The sequence below is a fragment of the Botryllus schlosseri genome, chromosome 4 (genome assembly GCF_051294905.1).
Source record: "Botryllus schlosseri isolate E-star chromosome 4, Bs_hap1, whole genome shotgun sequence".
Taxonomy (NCBI): domain Eukaryota; kingdom Metazoa; phylum Chordata; class Ascidiacea; order Stolidobranchia; family Styelidae; genus Botryllus; species Botryllus schlosseri.
The window spans coordinates 21,781,513-21,804,976 of record NC_137239.1 but is presented as its reverse complement, the minus strand read 5'-3'; the positions used below and the strand labels follow the sequence as shown (position 1 = coordinate 21,804,976).

The 23,464-nt window shown below is 43.2% G+C and overlaps 1 protein-coding gene and 1 long non-coding RNA gene across 3 annotated transcripts; both read left to right on the top strand.

Annotated features, from left to right (window-relative positions):
• The first annotated feature begins 3,578 nt into the window (after positions 1 to 3,578).
• On the top strand, positions 3,579 to 6,949 carry LOC145437428 (uncharacterized). Its single transcript, XR_013914662.1, has 2 exons — positions 3,579 to 5,265; positions 6,771 to 6,949. It is a non-coding gene; the product is annotated as an uncharacterized LOC145437428 (long non-coding RNA).
• Positions 6,950 to 11,006: 4,057 nt separating this feature from the next.
• LOC145437424 (uncharacterized) lies at positions 11,007 to 15,014 on the top strand. 2 transcript variants are annotated; one of them, XM_080314682.1, is made up of 8 exons: positions 11,007 to 11,107; positions 11,168 to 11,221; positions 11,343 to 11,459; positions 11,520 to 11,573; positions 11,663 to 11,728; positions 11,926 to 12,139; positions 12,346 to 12,516; positions 12,595 to 12,873. In XM_080314682.1, the coding sequence occupies exons 5-7, from the start codon at positions 11,680 to 11,682 to the stop codon at positions 12,470 to 12,472; spliced, it is 390 nt and encodes a 129-aa protein (XP_080170808.1). In that variant the 5' UTR covers positions 11,007 to 11,107; positions 11,168 to 11,221; positions 11,343 to 11,459; positions 11,520 to 11,573; positions 11,663 to 11,679; the 3' UTR covers positions 12,473 to 12,516; positions 12,595 to 12,873. The 2 variants fall into 2 exon arrangements, with proteins under 2 accessions (XP_080170808.1, XP_080170807.1); XM_080314681.1 differs by lacking the exons at positions 11,007 to 11,107; positions 11,168 to 11,221; positions 11,343 to 11,459; positions 11,520 to 11,573; positions 11,663 to 11,728 and adding exons at positions 13,047 to 13,100; positions 13,334 to 15,014 and having other exon boundaries at positions 11,951 to 12,139; positions 12,595 to 12,685.
• The last annotated feature ends 8,450 nt before the right edge of the window (positions 15,015 to 23,464 follow it).

The window sequence follows — 23,464 nt, the reverse complement described above, 5'->3', positions numbered from 1 at the left end:
GTATCTTCCGTCGCTTTGCCTAAGCCTTGCCGGTCCAGGCCAGACCGGACAATGTATTCAGTGTTTGAGTATTGCTACATGGATATTAAGCAGAGTGTAAAACGGGCTTCTATACTTGCTACCGTTATTACCCCATTAACAAGTTATACAGTAGCCAAATATACCAATTTCATTGATTGGTTGAATAAGCATCATTCGCTGACTACCTACAGGTATTTCGCTCTTGATGTTGTGTGATTGCGGGTCAAGCTCACAGCAGAGACTCACTAAATATTCACGAACGGAGAGCTGGATGTTTCGAAGTAACTTTTGTAACAAGTGAAATTTCAGAGATTATAAAGGTTCATGCTCGTTTGCATAGAGTGGCCCACAGTTTAAATGCAGTAAATTTCAACCAAAGATGTTATAATGACGTAAAAATTGTCATATATGAAAAAGGTTCACAGTGAAGAACCTACTAAGGTACGTGTGTGAACGTGAACCTCTAAATTTAATGAACTTCTAATTTTGTTTATTTAAGCTACCACATGGCCGTTATGGAATTACTGAATAAGTCATCATCAAGCTAACCCAGTAGACCTACAGGGACAATGACATTTATTTCCAAGTGCGTATCGATAGGCAAAGGAACAATCAGAGACAGTGTAAAATATTATGTATATTTTAAGTAGCCCACCACAGTCGTAGAAATAACATCAACATACCATGCTCGAAGTGACATCGCTGTACGAAACAACTAAATCCCTGCTCCAAGTCTATTAAGAAACAGGGTGGGCTGTTGACTTTACCAAAGCTTTATATATCAAAATCACATATGTGGTTGGATAATACGTTCTGGGGATCATTGCTATAATTAGTTCGTTCAGTATAGATAGATTGTTGACAATGTCATCGGATTGATAATGATGCTTGTTTCTATTTATTTGACGAATGGGTTTGGTCGATGTGTACTCCGTCAATCCACATTGCTGATATGTTGATTGGTTTACTTTGGTGGGCTTGTCGATAGACGTCTCTTTTCCCGTCCTTTTCCCCGCCCCGCAAATAGTAAACGTTTGACACGGCTTTCAAACGTTTACAAAAGTTTCAAAAAGATGTTCAAAATAACGATGGGAATTTGGGTATGTATTTTCATGATCAATTTAAGCTGTGAGGCATGGGGACTTGAATTAACACGAACTAAACTGCAGAGGGAGTGTTATCATGACGTATCATCGCGTATGTCATCTGGAGGTGGCAAACATGTGATTCGCTACTGCCCGACATGGCATGCAAACATTCTCATCTTGACGATACACGCATCATGGTGTCATTTTATTGCAATTGTAGCATTCAGACCCAGTTCACTGATTACCGACAACGAAAATACTACATGCGCACATACCCGACACTTCATATTGCATTATACACAGACGCGTGTCGCGTTGGGAAGTTGGGATACAGCCGGCACGATTTGTCGCCGAGTGACGTAGGGCATTTTTTTCCTACACGAACATCAGCTCGCCCGCCGCGCACGTGTGATGCCGCCAGACAACAGCGCGAGGTCTTACAATGGCGGTTTGTAATCGTAGTTGAGGGTGCGGTGTTAGTTGAGTTCGCGGATTAATCGCGGTAACTGATGTTGAAGCAAGAACAGAGCTATAGCGGAGTGCAGAAAACTGAACTTTGCATGCTAATTTATAATTATGCTTCGTATAAAAACATAGTTCAGGCATACGGTTACTTGATAGACCGTAGTTTTCTGTCGGTCATATCGTCAGCCATAGCTACATGCGTGATTTATCGAGTATAGTATTCATCTGTTCCTTATTAATTGATGGCATGTGCAAGTATGCTTCCTTATCCACAATGACATGTCTGACCATCACCAATCAGTGTTCCTTGTGAACATGTCAAAAATATTAGTCTTTGGTAGAATGCAGATTTCTATTGATCATGAGGTCGTGACATGCACACAGCAAACCGTGGAGGAAGGTTGGTTCGATTGGTTTGAAATAAGGACAAATATGTTAGAAATGAGGTGAGTCTCATGTCAGAAATGAGGATAGTCATGTCAGAAATGAGGATAGTCATGTCAGAAATAAGGACAGTCGCTATATTCACTATAAAGTCAGTTACAGTACCAGGCACGACTTTCTAGTGCTGCTAACCCAGTCCGAACACATCCCAGACATGATGTCCAAACACGCCCCAGACACGATGTCCGGGTATCAACACAGGCCGAACACGCCCAAGACACCATGTCCGAATGGCAACACAGGCCGAAAACACCCCAGACATGATGTCTGAAAACGCCCCAGATACGATGTCCGGGTATCAACACGGGCCGAACACGCCCAAAAGACACCATGTCCGAATGGCAACACGGACCGAACACGCCCCAGACACGATGTCCGAGTGTCAACTCAGATCCGAAAACAACCCAGACACCATGCTTGAATGGCCGAACATGCCCCAGACACGATGTCCGATTGGCAGCACAGGCCGAACACACCACAGACATGATGTCCAAACACGCCCCAGATACGATGTCCGGGTATCAACACAGGCTGAACACGCCCTAGACATCATGTGTGAATGGCAGTACAGGCCGAACACCCCCCCCCCCCCCAGACATGATGTCCGAACACGCCCCAGATACGTTGTCCGGGTATCAACACGGCCGAACACACCCAAGACACCATGTCCGAATGGCAGCACAGGCCGAACACACCCCAGACATAATGTGTGAATGGCATCATAGGCCGACCACATCCCAGACATGATGTCCAAAGTCGCCGCAGACACAATGTCCGAACACAGCCGAGACACCATGTTTGAATGGCAGTACAGGCCGAACACCCCCCCCCAGACATGATGTCCGAACACGCCCCAGATACGTTGTCCGGGTATCAACACGGCCGAACACACCCAAGACACCATGTCCGAATGGCAGCACAGGCCGAACACACCCCAGACATAATGTGTGAATGGCATTAGGCCGACCACATCCCAGACATGATGTCCGAAGTCGCCGCAGACACAATGTCCGAACACAGCCGAGACACCATGTTTGAATGGCCGAACATGCCCCAGACACGATGTCCGATTGGCAGCACAGGCCGAACACACCCCAGACATGATGTCCAAACACGCTCCAGATACGATGATCGGGTATCAACACAGGCCGAACACGCCCAAGACACCATGTCCGAATGGCAACACAGGCCGATAACACCCCAGACATGATGTCCGAATACGCCCCAGATACGAAGTCCGGGTATCAACACGGGCCGAACACGCCCAAGACACCATGTCCGAATGGCAACACAGGCCGAACACACCCCAGACACGATGTCCGAGTGTCAACTCAGATCCGAAAACAACCCAGACACCATGCTTGAATGGCCGAGCATGCCCCAGACACGATGTCCGATTGGCAGCACAGGCCGAACACAACCCATACATGGTGTCGGAACGCCCCAGACACGATGTGCTATTGGCAACACAGTCCCAACACCCCCCAGACACGATGTTAATAAGGTTGGTCGTGTTTGAAATAAGGTCAGTCTAGTGTTTGAAATAAGGATAGTCATGTTTGATATAGGGATAGTCATGTTTGAAATAAGGATAGTCTCATGTCAGAAATGAGGATAGTCATGTCAGAAATGAGGATAGTCATGTCAGAAATAAGGATAGTCGCTATATTCACTATAAAGTCAGTTACAGTACCAGGCACGACTTTCTAGTGCTAACCCAGTCCGAACACATCCCACACATGATGTCCGAACACGCGCCAGATACGATGTCCGGGTATCAACACGGCCGAACACACCCAAGACACCATTTTCGAATGGCAGCACAGGCCGAACACACCCCAGACATAATGTGTGAATGGCATTAGGCCGACCACATCCCAGACATGATGTCCGAAGTCGCCGCAGACACAATGTCCGAACACAGCCGAGACACCATGTTTGAATGGCCGAACATGCCCCAGACACGATGTCCGATTGGCAGCACAGGCTGAACACACCCCAGACATGATGTCCAAACACGCTCCAGATACGATGATCGGGTATCAACACAGGCCGAACACGCCCAAGACACCATGTCCGAATGGCAACACAGGCCGATAACACCCCGGACATGATGTCCGAATACGCCCCAGATACGATGTCCGGGTATCAATACAGGCCGAACACGCCCGAGACACCATGTCCGAATGGCATCACAGGCCGAACACACCCCAGACATGATGTCCAAGCACGCCCCAGACACGATGTCCAAGTATCAATACAGGCCGAACACACCCAAGACACCATGTCCGAATGGCAACACGGACCGAACACGCCCCAGACACGATGTCCGAGTATCAACACAGGCCGAATACGCTTAAGACACGATGTCCGAATGAATAATTGACCAGGATAATGGAATTTTATCGAGCGATCATTCGGAACAATGCCGATTTCCAGATTTCAGACTTGGACGGCTATATTTATTGGTGGTTTCGTTGACCTGCCAGCTTTAAAATTGTATTTGCGAAATAGCTTTCGATCAAGATCGGTATTGGTAAATTGTAGTTTCATTCAAAGTTAATTTATGAGTTCGGCCGATACTAATGTCCCTTGCATTTATTGCGGGTCGCCTGTGTTTGCCGCTGGGTTTATTTGACAAGGACAGGAATATTTGGGGCTCACACATATAAATATCGAAGACTCCTGGTTACACGTCTATAATTTCAAATGCCGATGCGAAGTTGGATGTTGGACGCACTGGCGTAGCCAGGGGGGACGAAAGGGGCGGTTGCCCCCCCCCCCCAAATTTATTGAAAATTTTCGTAAAATCAATAGATATTAGAGTATTTTGGGGCAAAAGTATGCAACCTAAAATTTTTCTTCGCGCTTGGCGCGATTTGGTGTCCGTTCATGTCTTGATTTTGTTATCGGTGTCACGAAAAAAAATTATTCCGCAAATACCCATTATTGAATTTAGCTGCATTCTCAATTATGAGAATACAACAGGACCAGTAGATACACTAGTGTAGCCAGAGGTCGTTGGGTTGATTGAGTCTGTAGGAGTGTCAGTTCAGTATGGCGGTTGGGAACTGTTAGCTCCGGCAACTAGGCTACCGTTTCGGGACACACGAAGATATATAAAGTATGCTACATGCTACTCCGCAAAGTGCGCTCCCGAAATGATTGACCACCATAAATCCGACCCATGTATTCCGAAGCCTTCGATATAGATAAGCTATAGTTGGCAACTGGAAGCTTCCATAGGGTATGTGTCTGTGTGCGTCTAAGAATCGTATGTATAAAGGGTAGTGATGAAATTGCCTATGGCAGGATGTACGGTTCTGCGAGATGTTCCCACGGGAGAGCTCCCCTAAAGCCATAATCCCCCCCCCCCCCAAAAAAAAATTGTTTTTCTGGCTACGACCTTGCGTGTGCTCGATCTCTTGATCTTGATCTCTTACTAATTGCGCAAAGTGTTTACACCGTATTCTATATAACTTCTCCGTATTACTCTTCGACTAAACTACTACTACTATAATATGGGGGATGGCGCCGTACCATGCTATTTTCTAAAACGTGCTGTTCGAGAAAACAGAGGATTAGTATAGCATTTCCATATCAATACTATCATAATGAGAATGAATGCTTATGCTATCGAAAATTGGATACCTGTTGCCTGTTGGTATGCATTAATATGAATCAAGCTCGTCACCTGTTCACAATCCACGTGAACGAATTAGGATCATTTTCACAACTACTTACTTACTTGAGTACTTTTAAAGTCAGTCAATTCTACTTCACCTTCAAGTAGTTTTAGGTTGCTCATGGAAGAAGTACTTCTACTCGTACTTGAGTAGATTTTTTCGTCGCTACTTCTACTTCTACTTGAGTAGATTTCTTGACTACTTTGACCACCTCTGGTTGTGATACACAATGCTGCATAGTATGACACCGGACAAAATTTTATACTCCTTGATTCTTCCGATCAGCTGTTCAATATGAATACGTTCTCTCGCCATCTTTCTTGTTGTGGAACAGTCTGGCTCAGGCATTTGACGTTGTGTAAATCATGTGAAGGAATATTTAAATCTAGATTCAATTTCTTGATTTCAGACTCAATGGTGAATCCCTTTTCTGCCATGATAGCATTGCCTGGCTCACCATAGCTGAACTCCATCATTTTCTTGCATTCCTTGTCGAATCCACATATTTAACTAGTATTTCGATCTGAAATGATCCCTGTGAATAGTTCCTGCACAAAAGTAAGTGTACCACAATCCAATCCATCAATCCTTTCAAAGTTGTATGTCATTTATTGACAGTCAGTAATCATTCTAGATTTGAGAAATCATGAATGAATGCAAATGGTGCATTTTTAAGAACCACATATCTACATGGCCAAATCGCGATTTAATGAAGCAGTTACATGTGGCTGACCCAATGGTTTAATACTATGCTTACAGCAATACTATAAATTTGACGTCAGTAGGATAAGTCGGACAATTCAGAAAGAATTTAATGTAGTCTAGCATAAAATTTCAGCTTCTCCGCATCTTTTGGCATTATGATGCTCCTCTGAGAACTGAACTTCACTAGCAATAATTGTCCGTCAATTTGTAATTTTCCTGGACGAGTTTCCTGTTTTGTGCTTCTATACTTCTTCCAGAAATTTGATTTTCTTGCGTTTAATCCATCGACTTCCTCTTTCTGCAGCTTCATAAAAGAAATCCATCAAGCCTGCACAAAATATATAATATGTTTATTTTACAGAGCAATACTGCTGTGCAGGCACCTGTCAAGGTGTACTCGTCCGACTCATGCAACGTATCACCGCTACCAATTTCAACCATTCATCTCGTTATTGAATATATATTGCTCTCAACAATTTCAATACATTACACACCATCAAGCAACAAGACTGGAGTGGAATAAAACGAGACACACACCAAGTCGATTGTGGCATCAAGTGTGACTGCATTTCAGATTGGACTCATTTTGAAACACAGAATTGTTTCATCTAGATCAGGGCTGGCCAACCTTTTCAGCTAACGGGCCACATTCGATTGACGAATTATCGCGCGGGCCACTAGCCGCGCGAAATTTTTTTGAAGTTCATAGGCCAATAATATTGTCATTTGACTATATTGCGGGCCTGTTGTACATCGCTGGGCTAATTTTGCGAGGACAGGGCTATTCGGCGCATGGACAAATCAATATCGAAAGACGCGACCAACATGCATCAATCATTTCGTGCCTAGGTTTCATAGTCGACGGTCTTGCTGCGAGCGCAACCGCAATGTTGAACGACGCTTTGTCTCGTAATCGCAAATATAGTTAGACTCAATCTGATACATTAGGTCAGTGGTTCTCAACCTTTTAGTCTTCGCGGACCCCTTTCGGACAGTCACGGACCCCCGCGGACCCCCACGAGTTTTAGTTCAAATTTAGCTCAATTATCGTACAATTGTCATATGTCTTGTGCAAATGACAACTGTAGGCTTGGTGATAAACAGCTACAAAATGACCTTTCCTGAAAATAAGATCATACTATTTCATGTAGAAATTGGGTTGACTTCTATTATTTCAAAGCAAATTATGCAACTGCATTTCCTGAAGTACCTGGTCGTGCCTTGAAATTCCGCGCATTCAATTTGATATATGAATGAGCGCCGAAAATTCATTACCACAAATATAGGTGGTGGCGAATGTAACTGATATAGCACCTAAATTATCAAACAACGTATTTAATGAACATATAACGTCAAGCCTGGCCATTTCTATTTAGCAGCTTATCTTGAAGTTATAATGGAAAATGGTTAAGTATGTCACAGGAGAAAATGGGTTTTTGTAAACATTTCGAAAAAATCGTGATTGACCTTACTCATCCAACTTTCCATCTCTAAACAGCAAAATGTTTGTATCAGTAGGCCATTGGCTATTTAACAATTATGACCAATAAAATTAGTCTGCATAGTAGGATATTTCATCTCTGATGGCCATTCTATTGATGTGAGCTCTAAAGTTTTAGTATTAAGTAAGTTCAACCTTATAAATTTGCGACACGAGATAGCGAAGTTATTGGGGCGTGTTCGGCCTATGATGCCATTCAGACATTATATCTGGGGCGTGTCGGCCTGAGTTGACACTCAGACATCGTGTCTGCGGCGAGTTCGGACATCATGTCTGGGGTGTGTTCGGCCTGTGCTGCCAATCGGACATCGTGTCTGGGGCATGTTCGGCCATTCAAACATGGTGTCTCGGCTGTGTTCGGACATTGTGTCTGCGGCGACTTCGGACATCATGTCTGGGATGTGGTCGGCCTATGATGCCATTCACACATTATGTCTGGGGTGTGTTCGGCCTGTGATGCCATTCGGACATGATGTCTCGGGCGTGTTCGGCCTGTATTGATACCCGGACATCGTATCTGGGGCGTGTTCGGACATCATGTCTGGGATGTGTTCGGACTGGGTTAGCAGCACTAGAAAGTCGTGCCTGGTACTGTAACTGACTTTATAGTGAATATAGCGACTATCCTTATTTCTGACATGACTATCCTCATTTCTGACATGACTATCCTCATTCCAAACATGAGACTATCCTTATTTCAAACATGACTATCCCTATATCAAACATGGCTATCCTTATTTCTAACATGACTATCCTTATTTCAAACACTAGACTGACCTTATTTCAAACACGACCAACCTTATTAACATCGTGTCTGGGGGGTGTTGGGACTGTGTTGCCAATAGCACATCGTGTCTGGGGCGTTCCGACACCATGTATGGGTTGTGTTCGGCCTGTGCTGCCAATCGGACATCGTGTCTGGGGCATGCTCGGCCATTCAAGCATGGTGTCTGGGTTGTTTTCGGATCTGAGTTGACACTCGGACATCGTGTCTGGGGCGTGTTCGGTCCGTGTTGCCATTCGGACATGGTGTCTTGGGCGTGTTCGGCCTGTGTTGATATTTGGACATCGTGTCTGGGGTGTGTTCGGCCTGTGTTGCCATTCGGACATGGTGTCTTGGGCGTGTTCGGCCCGTGTTGATACCCGGACTTCGTATCTGGGGCGTATTCGGACATCATGTCTGGGGTGTTATCGGCCTGTGTTGCCATTCGGACATGGTGTCTTGGGCGTGTTCGGCCTGTGTTGATACCCGGACAACGTATCTGGGGCGTGTTCGGACATCATGTCTGGGGGGGGGGGGGTGTTCGGCCTGTACTGCCATTCACACATGATGTCTAGGGCGTGTTCGGCCTGTGTTGATACCCGGACATCGTATCTGGGGCGTGTTTGGACATCATGTCTGTGGTGTGTTCGGCCTGTGCTGCCAATCGGACATCGTGTCTGGGACATGTTCGGCCATTCAAGCATGGTGTCTGGGTTGTTTTCGGATCTGAGTTGACACTCGGACATCGTGTCTGGGGCGTGTTCGGTCCGTGTTGCCATTCGGACATGGTGTCTTTTGGGCGTGTTCGGCCCGTGTTGATACCCGGACATCGTATCTGGGGCGTGTTTGGACATCATGTCTGTGGTGTGTTCGGCCTGTGCTGCCAATCGGACATCGTGTCTGGGGCATGTTCGGCCATTCAAGCATGGTGTCTGGGTTGTTTTCGGATCTGAGCTGCCATTCGGACATGGTGTCTTGGGTGTGTTCGGCCGTGTTGATACCCGGACAACGTATCTGGGGCGTGTTCGGACATCATGTCTGGGGGGGGGGTGTTCGGCCTGTACTGCCATTCACACATGATGTCTAGGGCGTGTTCGGCCTGTGTTGATACCCGGACATCGTATCTGGGGCGTGTTTGGACATCATGTCTGTGGTGTGTTCGGCCTGTGCTGCCAATCGGACATCGTGTCTGGGACATGTTCGGCCATTCAAGCATGGTGTCTGGGTTGTTTTCGGATCTGAGTTGACACTCGGACATCGTGTCTGGGGCGTGTTCGGTCCGTGTTGCCATTCGGACATGGTGTCTTTTGGGCATGTTCGGCCCGTGTTGATACCCGGACATCGTATCTGGGGCGTGTTCAGACATCATGTCTGGGGTGTTTTCGGCCTGTGTTGCCATTCGGACATGGTGTCTTGGGCGTGTTCGGCCTGTGTTGATACCCGGACATCGTGTCTGGGGCGTGTTTGGACATCATGTCTGGGATGTGTTCGGACTGGGTTAGCAGCACTAGAAAGTCGTGCCTGGTACTGTAACTGACTTTATAGTGAATATAGCGACTATCCTTATTTCTGACATGACTATCCTCATTTCTGACATGACTATCCTCATTTCTGACATGAGACTCACCTCATTTCTAACATATTTGTCCTTATTTCAAACCAATCGAACCAACCCTGTAGAAACCGTGGACTCCAATAGGTTCATTAATTTTCTACTCCATTGAAGCAGCTACAGTTCAGTATGCCTAAATGTCGAAAAATACACCGATTACCGTAGCTTACAGAAAGAGATGTACTGCTGCGACCAGGTTAATCAAGCAGGCTTGAACTAAAAAACGATGAAATTTTACAGTTTGAAGATATTAATAGACCAGTATCAAGTGAGTGTTCAATTTTATTCAGTTTTGGATTTGAGTTTCATGAATCACATGGTATTGGCATCATAATGTTTGTGTGATGTCAATTTTCGAATCAAGCTCTTTCCTCCCAGCCAATAAGATGAAATCTTAAGCTCATTCTTATAATAGCTCCCAGTCCAAGTAAACATTTCATCATTCTCATGCCTGCTTTAATACATGAATTACTTTATCAACAGATGGCCGTAACAGTACAATGTTGGATCCATTTGAGGATGTCACTCCATTACATGCAGAAACGCCAGGTTGGAATCCCGGTACGTTGAGCGTAATATCTTTGGTGTGCCAAGACGGTTCTAAACGTCACACCTGTGTGTAGTTAGCAGAATCTTTGGTGTGCACGAGACACCGATTCCATATTGGCAGAAACGGCTGTTCCGGCCACTATTTCTGATTCAACTCCCTATGAGAGCTCAAACACGGATGGACGCCCAACAATTATGTTATCTGATGTTTGATTGTGTCTGCCTCAACTTCGAAGCAAACTTCGCAGTACCTATCCAAGAAAAAGCGAGGAGGTCTGTTTAATTACAATCTGAAAAATAATGCGATACGTGGCTATGTATTTCTTTCTTAAGTCACCTCAACACAACGACGTCCTGAGAGGCACCACGTAGAGACGATTTTGGAAGGTTTGTTAAACATTTTGTACTCCTGAGATGTTGCTTGCTTTGTAAAATTATTATATATTTATTATCAATTGTCTATCCATTTCCATAGTGTTAGTTTCATCCCAACTTGTATTTTCTGCAGATATTGATGATTCTGACAATGAAGCAGTTCCTGCTGATACTTATATTCATTCTCAACCATTGTCTGCCTCAACTTCGAAGCGAACTTCGCAGTTGCTATCCAAGAAAAAGCGGGCAGGTCTGTTGAATTACAGTTTGGAAAATAATTCGATATGTGACTATGTATTTCTTTCTATAGTCACCTCAACACCAAGACGTCCCGAGAGGCAACAAGTAGAGACAACTTTGGAAGGTTTGTTCAACATTTTCTTCTCCTGAGATGTTAACTTGCTTTGTAAAATTATCAAATATTCATTATCAATTATTATTTATTTATTTTAGGTTGCTCTTCGTTCGAAATGTCTACCGACAGTGTATTCCACAGGCAAAACGGCTATTCGAATGACGGTACGTTCTGAGATTCATATTTTTATAGGAAGTATGGCATTTGATTCACTTTTACATATTACGCTTCCCAGAACTCAAATTTATATTATAAGGGGTCGAGCTTTGAGACATTCATAGCCATGTCGTTACACAATAATTGATGATTTTAATGTACGTTTGTCAAATGTGCGGTATAGATGACTTTTAATTTTCTTTAGAAATCACGAAGAAAATCTTGATTTGTGTGCGAACTATCTCGGAGAAAGTAGATGAAAATCAAGCGTATCTCGTTCGACAAGATGTTGGAAAATGTATGCAATCGCAGTCAAGCACGCAGAATTTCGAGTATTTAATCAAGAAACCTGCAACTAGTGTGGATGAATTAAAAGGCATAGATGAGAAACTTCAGCAGGGGGAGCCAAATATGCCGCAGTAAGTAGTTGTTATAATTACCCAACCAATTAATTTTCGATATACAATTGCTAACATTTTCCCCAGCTGATCAAGTTGAATGACTCTCGGTGTAGTTTTTCATTCACTGTAAAAATACTGTTACAACTAGAATTGGTCAGGATTTAATTTGACAGTGCTGTTGGCACCTGTTTTTATGATTTTTTCTGGATTTCTTGGTTTTCCAGGTATCGTATATTTGTCGTTGGTTGGTGGACAAACTGTGACCGCTACAATTCGAGGCGTGTTGGACAAAATTGCAACCATGTTTCTACTTGCTCAGTATTCCAAAGACGGACAAAAAGGAAAGCATAAGCATCGCTTCAAAGACCATGAAATGATCTATAGCCTTCTGATATGTGAGTATTGAAGTTAGAGCAACGCTCCCAGACAGTACAAGGTGTAATCAACTTAGCTCCAACCCTATCTTCTTGTAGCTATATGCAGAAAGACCCACAGCAAAGTAACGGAGAAAGAGAATCGCACATCGGTGAAGTCTTCAAGTCCTACCCTCATTATCTCAAGAAGGTACAGTTTGCTGTTGGTTCGTCATTCTGATATCCCTCTGCTATAAAAAAAACTCAGGCATAGGTGCTGGTGCAATAAATTACAATTATTGTTATGATGCGCATTCATGTTGGTGTCATATCTTATTTAGTAACAATCATCATTTTTTCGTGTGCCTTGCTTTGTATTTATACCCTGTGTTCTGTGATCTACTCTCCTTTGTTTATATGCCCTCTGGATAGTAATTGCATGGTGCTTGCTTGTCTAAAGTAATTCTGCTGAACAGGATTTAATACGTTGGATTCTTATTACAAGTTCTTCGTATAGGTTTACTGTGTTACCATGACCTAGGTCCTAGAATATAACAATGAACTTCTTGCAGCAATCATCAAGACCACAGGATAGACGCACTAGTGAAGAATTCGCCGTGGATGAGGTATGCATTTTTCAAACTTGGTTTTAATGGGACTCGTGAAATCATCCAGATTGAAATAGTGGGAAATTTAACACTGTTGATCCCGCAACACCATTTCTTACATATTCTCTGCATGGGATTCTGTTTTTTTTTGTTTAGCTGTTCCAACACAGATCTTGTACATTAAATTGATGTGATAAAGTGCTAGCTAGTCATCTATTTCTGACTTACCAACTGTGACTTCTTGATTTCAGGAATGATAAAGTGTGTGCTTTGATGAGCTGCTGCCCATTTGAGAAGAAAGAGGTGGACTAGTGAGCTGGAAAGTTACGTTTAATAGTCTCAAAGAAGACGTCATACAGTTCTTGCATCCAAGTGCCACCTTATCAGGTGAACAGCGGACATCCAGGCACCATGTACTGGTGTAATTACCTGCATTTAACCAAGAATGACATTCCTGCTACCTTTGCTCATTTATATTTGTACTTAGGAAACCTGTAAATAAGTGATTTCGCTGACATCGGCTACGCAGTTTTGCATTTCTTTATTTGTCAGTATCGTAGGGTTACCATACGTCCTCTTTGAAAGAGGATTTATCCTTTTTTCAAGTGTCCTAGCAGGACGCCCAAATGTCATTGTCCACGTTTTGAAAATTTTGCGTAGATGTATGTTGAATTTAACTGCGATAAAGCAAGCTCAAGTACCGGTTAGGTGGGTCTTACAGGAGTTGTGCCAGAAAAACGACCTTTTGTTTTAGTCATTTAAATGAATATTCATAGAAAGTGTGTAATTCGGAAGTCGAGTCGGAAAGATGACCTTACACTCAACAAACTCGCAAAATGTTTACCAATTTTACCGGATGTTACTGCTGTATTGTAAGTCCGGAAATTTTCATTAGGTGTCCTCTTTTCAGATTCCCAAAATATGGTAACCCTACAGTATCGTAAATTGACTCACGGTAAAGTGTTTAAAGATACTTGTGATGGTGCTAACACCGGCTATGCAGTTTCTTCATTTTTTATGTATCAATATCTTGCCATTAGCTTGCTGCCAAGTGTTTCTTCAAGTATCCCTGCTTCTCCATTACTAATATCCTGTCTATCTATACACATCTAGGTAAAATCCAACAATAATTGCTAGTCAAATTTGTCGTAGCTCTGCTGTCTAAGGGGGTAAAGAGTTGTTGCAAAAGTAGAACTAGCAATATCCAAGGCATGTTAAATTTACTTGGTACTTAAAACTAGTAGTTAAAAACGAAGGCATTGAAAGTACTCAAGCTGGTAGTTGAAAACTTCGATTTGGACCAGGTGTCGCATTCTTTTAGCAGTTGTTAAGTGGTAGCCACTTTTGAAATTGTTGCTTTCGTGTTAGTGACTAATATGATGCTATGTCGATTTTCCGAGAATATATAAATTCAGTTGCTGACATTATTGTTGTTATACTGATTGAATTGTGACAAGTCATTGTGAGAACGACAACCATATTTCACAAAACTAATTTAGACATACAAAATCCAAAATGAAAAAGTCAGTATAGTTTTTGCTAATAGCACGTGAAGTAGAAGTGGTAAAACATCACCCCTAGAGTAAGTAGTGCAAGTAGCCAAACCTGAGTACTAAAATCAACGGTACTTAGTTTAACACCTCTGGTTAATATGAAAGTGTGTCTGATATTTGAATTATTGACGTCGTAGTATATTGCTATGTTGGTTATACCTTGATATGTTAGTCCTGTGATTTTTGTTTGATTGCATGCATTCTGTAATATTAATTATACCTCCGAGCTTAGTACCTCAATTATACAAAATTGCAATATTGGTGTTGGAATATTTTGCACAATGCTTGCCTTCCACTTTTTGCGCCATTTATGACTGTGTGTAGAACTGGGCCCAACGACTTGTTATCTTTTATGGGCAATAAACTCATTGTTCCTGAAGTATTGTGACTCGGTATTATTGCATTAAGAGCTAGTTTAAAAGGCAGCATTTAGCAACTAGGTCAGGACCAACGTAGTTAAAGTTATCGTTTCAATTACGTCATCAGAAACGTCAGCTCATCGCTACCTTTTGTTCACAGAATGTCGCAATGGTAACGTGAGCGCCAAACGTTCAACGTTCCATAGTTAACGTAATCGTAACGTGACAGGCGCGTGATCTTGTTTGCGGGGCGTCCCCATTCCAGGGCCATCCCCGTTTTAGGTGTTTACATTGCTATAACACTGTGGTCTTTCTCATAAGCTGCATTCCCTGTGCTAGGGTTACCATACGTCCTCTATACGGTTATAGGTAGATTGGCAAGCTTATGACTGGACACTATAGCTTTCACTGTTATTTCGTTTAGTATTCGGCACGTATGTGGATCATGTCATTTCCATGCACTGTTCCGGCATCTGGTTCTTGACGACAGGGAAGGCACACATGTTAGTATTGTGTCCGCACCATTATCAGTTAGTCTGGTCTCAGCCGAGATGAAATCGTGAAGATCTGACTAGGGAAACGTATGCGACACAGAGAATACCTGAATCATATTGAATTAACGAGCATTGCAATTAACAATTGTGATCAACTGTTTTCTTGGATTCCAGGTCCAGATGACCTTCACAAATAATATATTGGACTAATTTTATAAAAGTTTGACAAATCATTAAATATATAAACTACTGGAGCTGATAAGGCTAGCATAAACTCCGGGATTCGATACTGTGCGACGAATTAAATATTCACTTCTCGTAAATTATAATGATGGCCCACAAAAAATACTCGGATATGGTGAACAAAACCACTTGCGTCGTAATCAACAACAACGACATGACGCGTTTCGGCTCTGCGATGAATCGCTGTCTGTTTTCATTTTATGCAGATTGGAATTCAGGTCAGAATATTTCTGTCGCATCAAACATTCATTGCATAGGAATTTCTAAATATCAGTAACTTATTAGTATAACAGCATCTGTCTATTCGTTACGTGAACGCATTTACGCTCAGCGTGAGCTACCATGTCGTGAGATGACTTCACCCTCCAAAATGGAGGATAACAATTCCACGTCTCTCTGTCAGTTTACTTTTGTTACGCGTTTCCTGATATAAGTGTGAAGCTGAATTTATCTTTATTCCACGCCTTGCGGTTGGCAAATACGAGAAATGCCAATTGGAAAATCATTAATCACGGTTGCGTGGGGATTGTCAAGTGGAAATTAAACAAAGGATTTGTGTACCAAATACGTGTTCACGTTTCTGCAAACGTGCTGTTTGTTTGTACGCTTTGTCGGGTAATCCTTACTTACGGCGAGGAACAGTAACCAGACCGTAACCTTCACTACACTGATACATTAGCCTCGATTTAGCCGCGCAGTACCAAAATAAAATCTGTTATTTTACAGTCAACCCATTCTTGGGTTAAGCCGGGGTTTAAGGACTGATGATATACGGATGACGCATTTACAAATTGCCTTTGGGGTGTCGCGATCTTGATACAGGAAATCACGATTTTTCTGTAAATTAGGTTTCCGACATACTATTTGGAAGCATGTTCACAGTCACCATCATTGTTTAAACGTGGATAACAGAAATTGCAAGAATAATTCAGGTCATTGACTTCATATGTTTTTTTGTCCACGACAACGCCCATGCCTGCTCTGAAGTATGGAGAATAGATGCGATACATTTTGGCTTAGCGGAAGCCATGAGATAAAATGTTCGTCCTTTCATAACATTTTTACCTAACCCCAAACGCCGGCATATTAACTGCCCTATCCAAAGCTACCATACATGTTATATGCATCATATCAATCTTTAATTTTAGCATCATTGCGTCCTCAATATTTGATTGTCAAAATAATCATTGACGTTATCAGTTTGTGCGTAAAATAATGTGCGTTTCAGAGATTTTGGGAGCATCATCGGCAAAGTGAATCCACTTAACATTATACATAGTGTGGTGAATTCTTGTGTGCGATTGTCTCGTCCTTTACATTTAGTTAAACCAATTATTACTTGATTACCTGTCTTCTCTGCTATATATTGTCTCGCTCCTAATTTGTCGTTTCTTAGTACCTTATAGTTGCTGGCCTAGCTGTGTTGCGTATAGTGCTCGTTTTCAGTTAATAAAAGCCTTGGTTCCTCTGTGAAATAAAGGTCATCACAATTTTATTAACTGAATAGATCTACTATGGCGTCGAACCAGACGCTCATTCGCGTTCCCGTGTTAAAGGCTATGCCGAGGGATGATGATGCTGGTCAGGAGTTCAAGCACTGGATGCGCATGATAAAGGCGTATCTCACGTCCGTCGATGCTGCTAGAAGGGATGGTGACCCTGAGATCGATAGGTTCAGTATAATGGCAGGGTACTTGTCGGCTGAATTGAGGAAGAATCGACCTTTACGGATGCGATGAAACTTCTTGAGGGCTTGTACGTGAAAAAGAAGAATATTGTCTATGCGCGCCATGAGTTAGCCACTAGGAATCAGCAGCCATCGGAGACCATATCTGAGTACGTTCAGAGTCTCCATGCTCTGTCTAAGCAGTGCGAATTCAAGGACATTTCGGCAGCACAATACAAGGAAGAGTCCGTGATGAATGCAATGATCACCGGATTGTGCTCTTCAAGTATACGACAAAGGTTGCTAGAGTATGAGGACCTCACACTGCAGAAGGCTATCCAAGTTGCTGATACTCTTGAAAAAGCACAGAAGTTCTCTGAAAACTATCAGCAGCCGTTGGCATCGGTCGCTAAGTTATCTGCCTGTGCGGATAGCGCTAATGACTACGCACTCGATACCAAACCCGATCCGTCTGCCATTGCTGCTTCAACCTCGAAGACTCGTAAATACCAGAAGAAATGCTGTTATTGCGGCACTCGTCATGTTTTTCGCAAGAGTCTCTGTCCCGCGAAGGATGCTGAATGCTTTGGATGTGGGAAGATCGGGCATTACAAGAAATACTGCGATTCGCCTTATTCCGACGAACCTAGTAAGGATTCGGATCGCCGACGTGTGGCGTCGCTTCTTGCTGGGATTCCGAGCTCGTTAAAAGGTGCAATTATTACGATTGGTTTGGAAGGCAATGGCTTGGATGCGCTATTGGATTCGGGGGCCGCCGAGAACTACATAGATTATCAGGTGGCGTCGCGGCTGAAGTTGTCGATTACACCATGTGATGTTACCGTTGGGCTGGCATCAAAAGATGCAGTAACCAAAATGCGTGGCTCCGTAGCGGTATCTATAAACATTTCCGGAAGCGACTACCGTAACATTCATTTTGGTGTCGTTTCTAATCTATGCGCCGATGTTATTTTGGGACACGAGTTTCTAGAACAGCATAAAGAGGTGATATTTAAATTTAATGGACCTCGTGATACACTGTATGTCGGACAGTGCAACCTCGCCGCTGCAAAAACCTACGAGATTCCGAGACTGTTTCGATTTCTTGATCCTGATAGCAAACCCATAGCAACAAAATCGAGGTATTATTCCCGTCAGGATAAATCTTTCATCAATTCCGAGATTGAGAGAATGTTGGGGGCCGGGATAATAGAAAGGTCTTCCTCGCCCTGGAGGGCGCAAGTTGTCGTAACCAAAGGCGACAGACATAAAAGACGGATGGTTATTGACTATTCACAAACGATAAACCGTTATACATATCTGGACGCTTATCCTCTGCCGAAAATTGACGAGGTCGTCAACGAGATAGCGAAAGGTAGCGTTTACAGCTCTGTTGATTTAAAGTCTGCCTACCATCAGATTCCCTTGTCGGATGACGACAAGCCGCCAACAGCGTTTGAGGCGAATGGGCGGCTGTATCAGTTTCGTAGAGTTCCATTTGGTGTGACTAATGGTGTTTCAGCTTTCCAGCGTTTCATTGACACGTTTATCGATCGCAATAAGCTGGAAGGTACGGTGGCATATCTTGATGACATAACAATCATTGGGCGATCACAGGAGGAACACGACAGACGTCTGAAGGCCTTCATGGAAGCTGCAAAATTGAGTAATTTAACACTGAACCTAGAAAAATCCGTTTTTTCAGTGAAAAAGCTCAAACTTCTCGGCCACTGCGTATCCCACGGTGATATCAGACCCGATCCTGAAAATCTGCGACCGCTCATGGAAATGAAACCACCTGGAAATGCTGCAGAAATGAAGCGATGCATTGGTATGTTTGCGTATTACTCTAAATGGATTGTCAATTTTTCAGAAAAGCTGAAACCTCTAACAGAAAATAGAGGGTATCCACTCGGGCAGGGAGTGTCGAACGCTTTTCGGAAGCTCAAAGATGGTTTGCTGGAAGCCAGTCTTGGATACATATGTGATGATTCTCCGTTTGTTGTGGAGTGCGACGCATCAAACTCTGCTGTCGCTGCTGTTTTGAGCCAGAAAGGTAGGCCGGTCGCGTTCGCGTCGAGAACGCTCAATAAGACGGAACAGAACTATCCAGCCGTTGAGAAGGAAGCTGCAGCTATCATAGAAGGTTTACGCAGATGGGGATATCTGCTTCACGGTAAAAAGTTCAAGTTGGTTACTGACCAAAAGGCTCTGTCCTTCATTTTCAAGAAATGTCATAAGAGTAAAATTAAAAACACAAAGCTTCTACTGTGGAAACTTGAACTGAGTGCATTCGATTATGAAATTGAACATCGTCCTGGTATACAGAATTTTGCTGCTGATGCTATACCAAGGATATTTTCTGTGCATTCTATTTCAGCATTGCGGGAGGCGCATGTTAATTTAGGACACCCGGGAGTTCGGAGGCTGATGCATTTCGTCAGGGCTAAAAATCTGCCCTTTTCGATTGATGACGTTAAAGCCGAATGCCGATCGTGCATGGAGTGTGCCAGAATCAAGCCTCGTTATTTTCGGCCGGCGGAAGAGTGCTCGTTGATTAAAGCTACGAAACCAATGGAGCGACTAAGTGTGGATTTCAAAGGCCCCGTTGCTGGCAGAAATAAGTATCTTTTGATAATCATTGACGAGTTCAGTCGTTTTCCGTTTGCCTACCCGTGTAGGGATATGTCTTCGAAAACGGTAATCAATCGACTGTCCCAGTTGTTCTCACTTGTCGGCGCTCCTAACTATATCCATAGTGACCGTGGGATGTCGTTTCTTTCCAGAGAAGTGAAGACCTTCCTTGCGAAAAGGGGGATTGCGAGCAGTCATTCAACGCCTTATCACCCGACGGGAAACTCTCAGTGCGAAAGAGTGAACCAAACAATATGGAGAACTGTCAAGCTTCAGCTGGCATCGCAGAATCTGCGCGAAGATGACTGGGAAATGGTACTTCCTGATGCTCTTCATTCTGTGCGTTCATTACTGTGCACTGCAACTAATGTTACTCCGCACGAAAGGTTTTTCGCATTCCCTCGTAAGTCTACGTTCGGGCAATCTTTACCAGATTGGTTGCTTCAAAGTGATACTGTTCTGCTACGCAAGCACGTCAGAAGCAAGGATGAAGCCTTGTGTGAGCCCGTGGATTTGCTGGATGCAAATTCGAAGTATGCCTCTGTCCGTTATCGCAATGGTACGGAATCGAGAGTTTCGGTGAAAGATTTAGCGCCCTATCCGAAGAACCGAGATGGCATCGAGTCGCGAGCCGCTTCGGAACATGCTGAACTTGACGACACCGATCCCTGTGATCAGCGTAACTCGCCTACTGTTCCAGAAGTCGTGTTGGACCAAGGCAGCCCGCAGACGGCTGAAGATAATGATAGTCCGCCTTTACGCCGGTCTACCAGAATCCGCAAAGCTCCCGATCGTTTTCGATATTGAGCCAATTGCCAATTCCTTGTACGTATTGTACGATTTCCTTTCGGGCGGGGAGATTGTGGTGAATTCTTGTGTGCGATTGTCTCGTCCTTTGCATTTAGTTAAACCAATTATTACTTGATTACCTGTCTTCTCTGCTATATATTGTCTCGCTCCTAATTTGTCGTTTCTTAGTACCTTATAGTTGCTGGCCTAGCTGTGTTGCGTATAGTGCTCGTTTTCAGTTAATAAAAGCCTTGGTTCCTCTGTGAAATAAAGGTCATCACACATAGTATTGGGTTCGCGTTCACTAGCGAACTTTCTATTACGTTCATGCCGACTCCAACCTTTCGCGGGTTCGCAACATGGCTATTGAGTTGTATATATAACTCACGACGGGCGTTATAGGGTCACTCAGCATCTCGACAGTACACCCCCTCCGACACAACTTAATGTGAAGCGAATCGAAACAATGTATGAAATAAATAAATGTATAGGGCCTACTCGATAGTTTCTGTGGTATAAAGTTTCGAGATAATTAATCTAATTAGGCATTCAGACAAATATACTATCCCTATATAAACTAAGTACATGAACAAGTTATCAGAACATATCGCAATGTGTATACACCTGCTTATTACACGACATTTCAAGTCGAGAAATCTGAAGTACGAATTACGTTGCCAAACCTGATGGGTCACCTCGAATGTGTGGAAAACTATCATGGTTGGGATTGAGTCTGTAATTCGACACCGTAATTCCGGTAATACTATAGAATGCCATGCATTCAAGTAAATAGTATTTGAGGTATAAGCAATAGACTGAATGACGGATAAATATGTCAACTATACAGAACAAGGCCCGACTACGATAAGAACCACACGCTCACCTGTTGTGCGTAAATAATCTTTATATGCGTCAGTTGTCCTTATATTTTCAGCATCACATGGAGGAGGTAGGGTGGTAGCTCATTAGGGTGTAATGGGACTTACCTATTCGGCATTTTGCCCGGGATCAATATCGGGCGATAATTATTGTTTTTGTTGGTATTCATGGCATTTTTCGACAGCAATTGTCATTTACACAAGGTTGATATTCTTTATTTCGATGCCGCATATGCCGACTTGTAGCACGGTTCACTTCTAAGCTTTTAAAGACACTGCCTACGCGGATCAGATGGCGAGGAGGAGCCCAGATCAACCTTGAACACTTGGGAAGAACCTTGTGGACCTAGTTCGAACTCGAACCCGCAACCCTGGTTTTTAGTAGGCTAGGCCATGCCGCAGCATAATGGCGTTGAAGCAGTGGACCATATCACTACCTTATCATGCCACAATATCCCGCGCGAGGGACACCTGTACTATTTCAGGGGTTTATATTGCCCTACCACTAGTTACCGTGAATTCGAAGACTGGCCATATAGTATGTGCAAATTTAGCAACTCTTGAGTCGTAATTGCGGCGTCAGTGGCACTTTTTTCCACTCGAATAGGGTAGAACGAATATATTGTTATGAACGTGTCATCGCCCATTAATTAGTATGTCGTGCAAGTGGCGCAATAGACTTATTTCACAGGATACAACAATATCTTGATAGGTGTCCTTTGAGATTGTACCGTAATCGAATATATGAGCGGAATACAATCAATGTCCAAATAAGTATTAAAATCCATTATGTTTGCTTGTTTTGTTTGCTTTTTCGGTTTTCATGGTGTTTTCGACGACTAATGTCATTTACAACAGACCGATATTATTTGATATTGTAACGTTATGATGGTTTGCATTTGGCGTTATCAATTTCTGAGGATGTCCAGACCGCAGGAGTGTCAAAATCAACTTTCGTTGCGAACCGGAATCGACCCGTTTGATCGCTTGCTCACCGGACAATTCAAATGATGAGCCTCTAACTCCAATACCTTGTTTTCACCAGGATGCTTTATTATTATATCTATACATAATATTATACACCTTATTACAACAACGGCAAATGCGAAGATTGGCCGATTGAATACAATTATACATCTCTAAAACATTGGCGCTAACGATGATATATATAAGTTGGCATATTTCTATGCCCTCTTTGCTTTGTGCGGTATGCGGCATTACTTCTGATGGTGCGTTGTGAGGCAGACAAGGGACATAATTGTAGACGTGGAAGCTGGAATTTGTTTCATTATTGTTAATAATCTCTATTCGGAATGTAATTTGCATACAAACGTTCCTTATTGACGTTTTAATCTCTCTGATCGATTATTTTCTGGTACATTTTCGCACTAAACTCAGAACCGAGTGTGTACGGTGTACTTTTCTATCTTCTCGGAATTCGGTGTCAATGCCACCGACCTGTTTCTAATGGTGTCTGGAGTGAAAACGCCACACTGCCGTCAGATGGTCATAATGTGGCCTATATATGAACATTGAATATGTTTGTCATTTGATATCTTGTGGGATTATTTACGCGAAAGTATTTTTTATTGCGAACTTACTGCATTTTTTCTTAGAAATGTGCAGTATAAAAGCAGCCTTTACCCCAGTTACTCAAAATTTCTTAACATGCCGAGGGGAATCGTCTGGCTGGTCATATGTGCCCTCAAACCGTAAGTTTCTCTGTCCTGGTCGCAACCTTGATTCTGTTAATATGCCACCCGGCA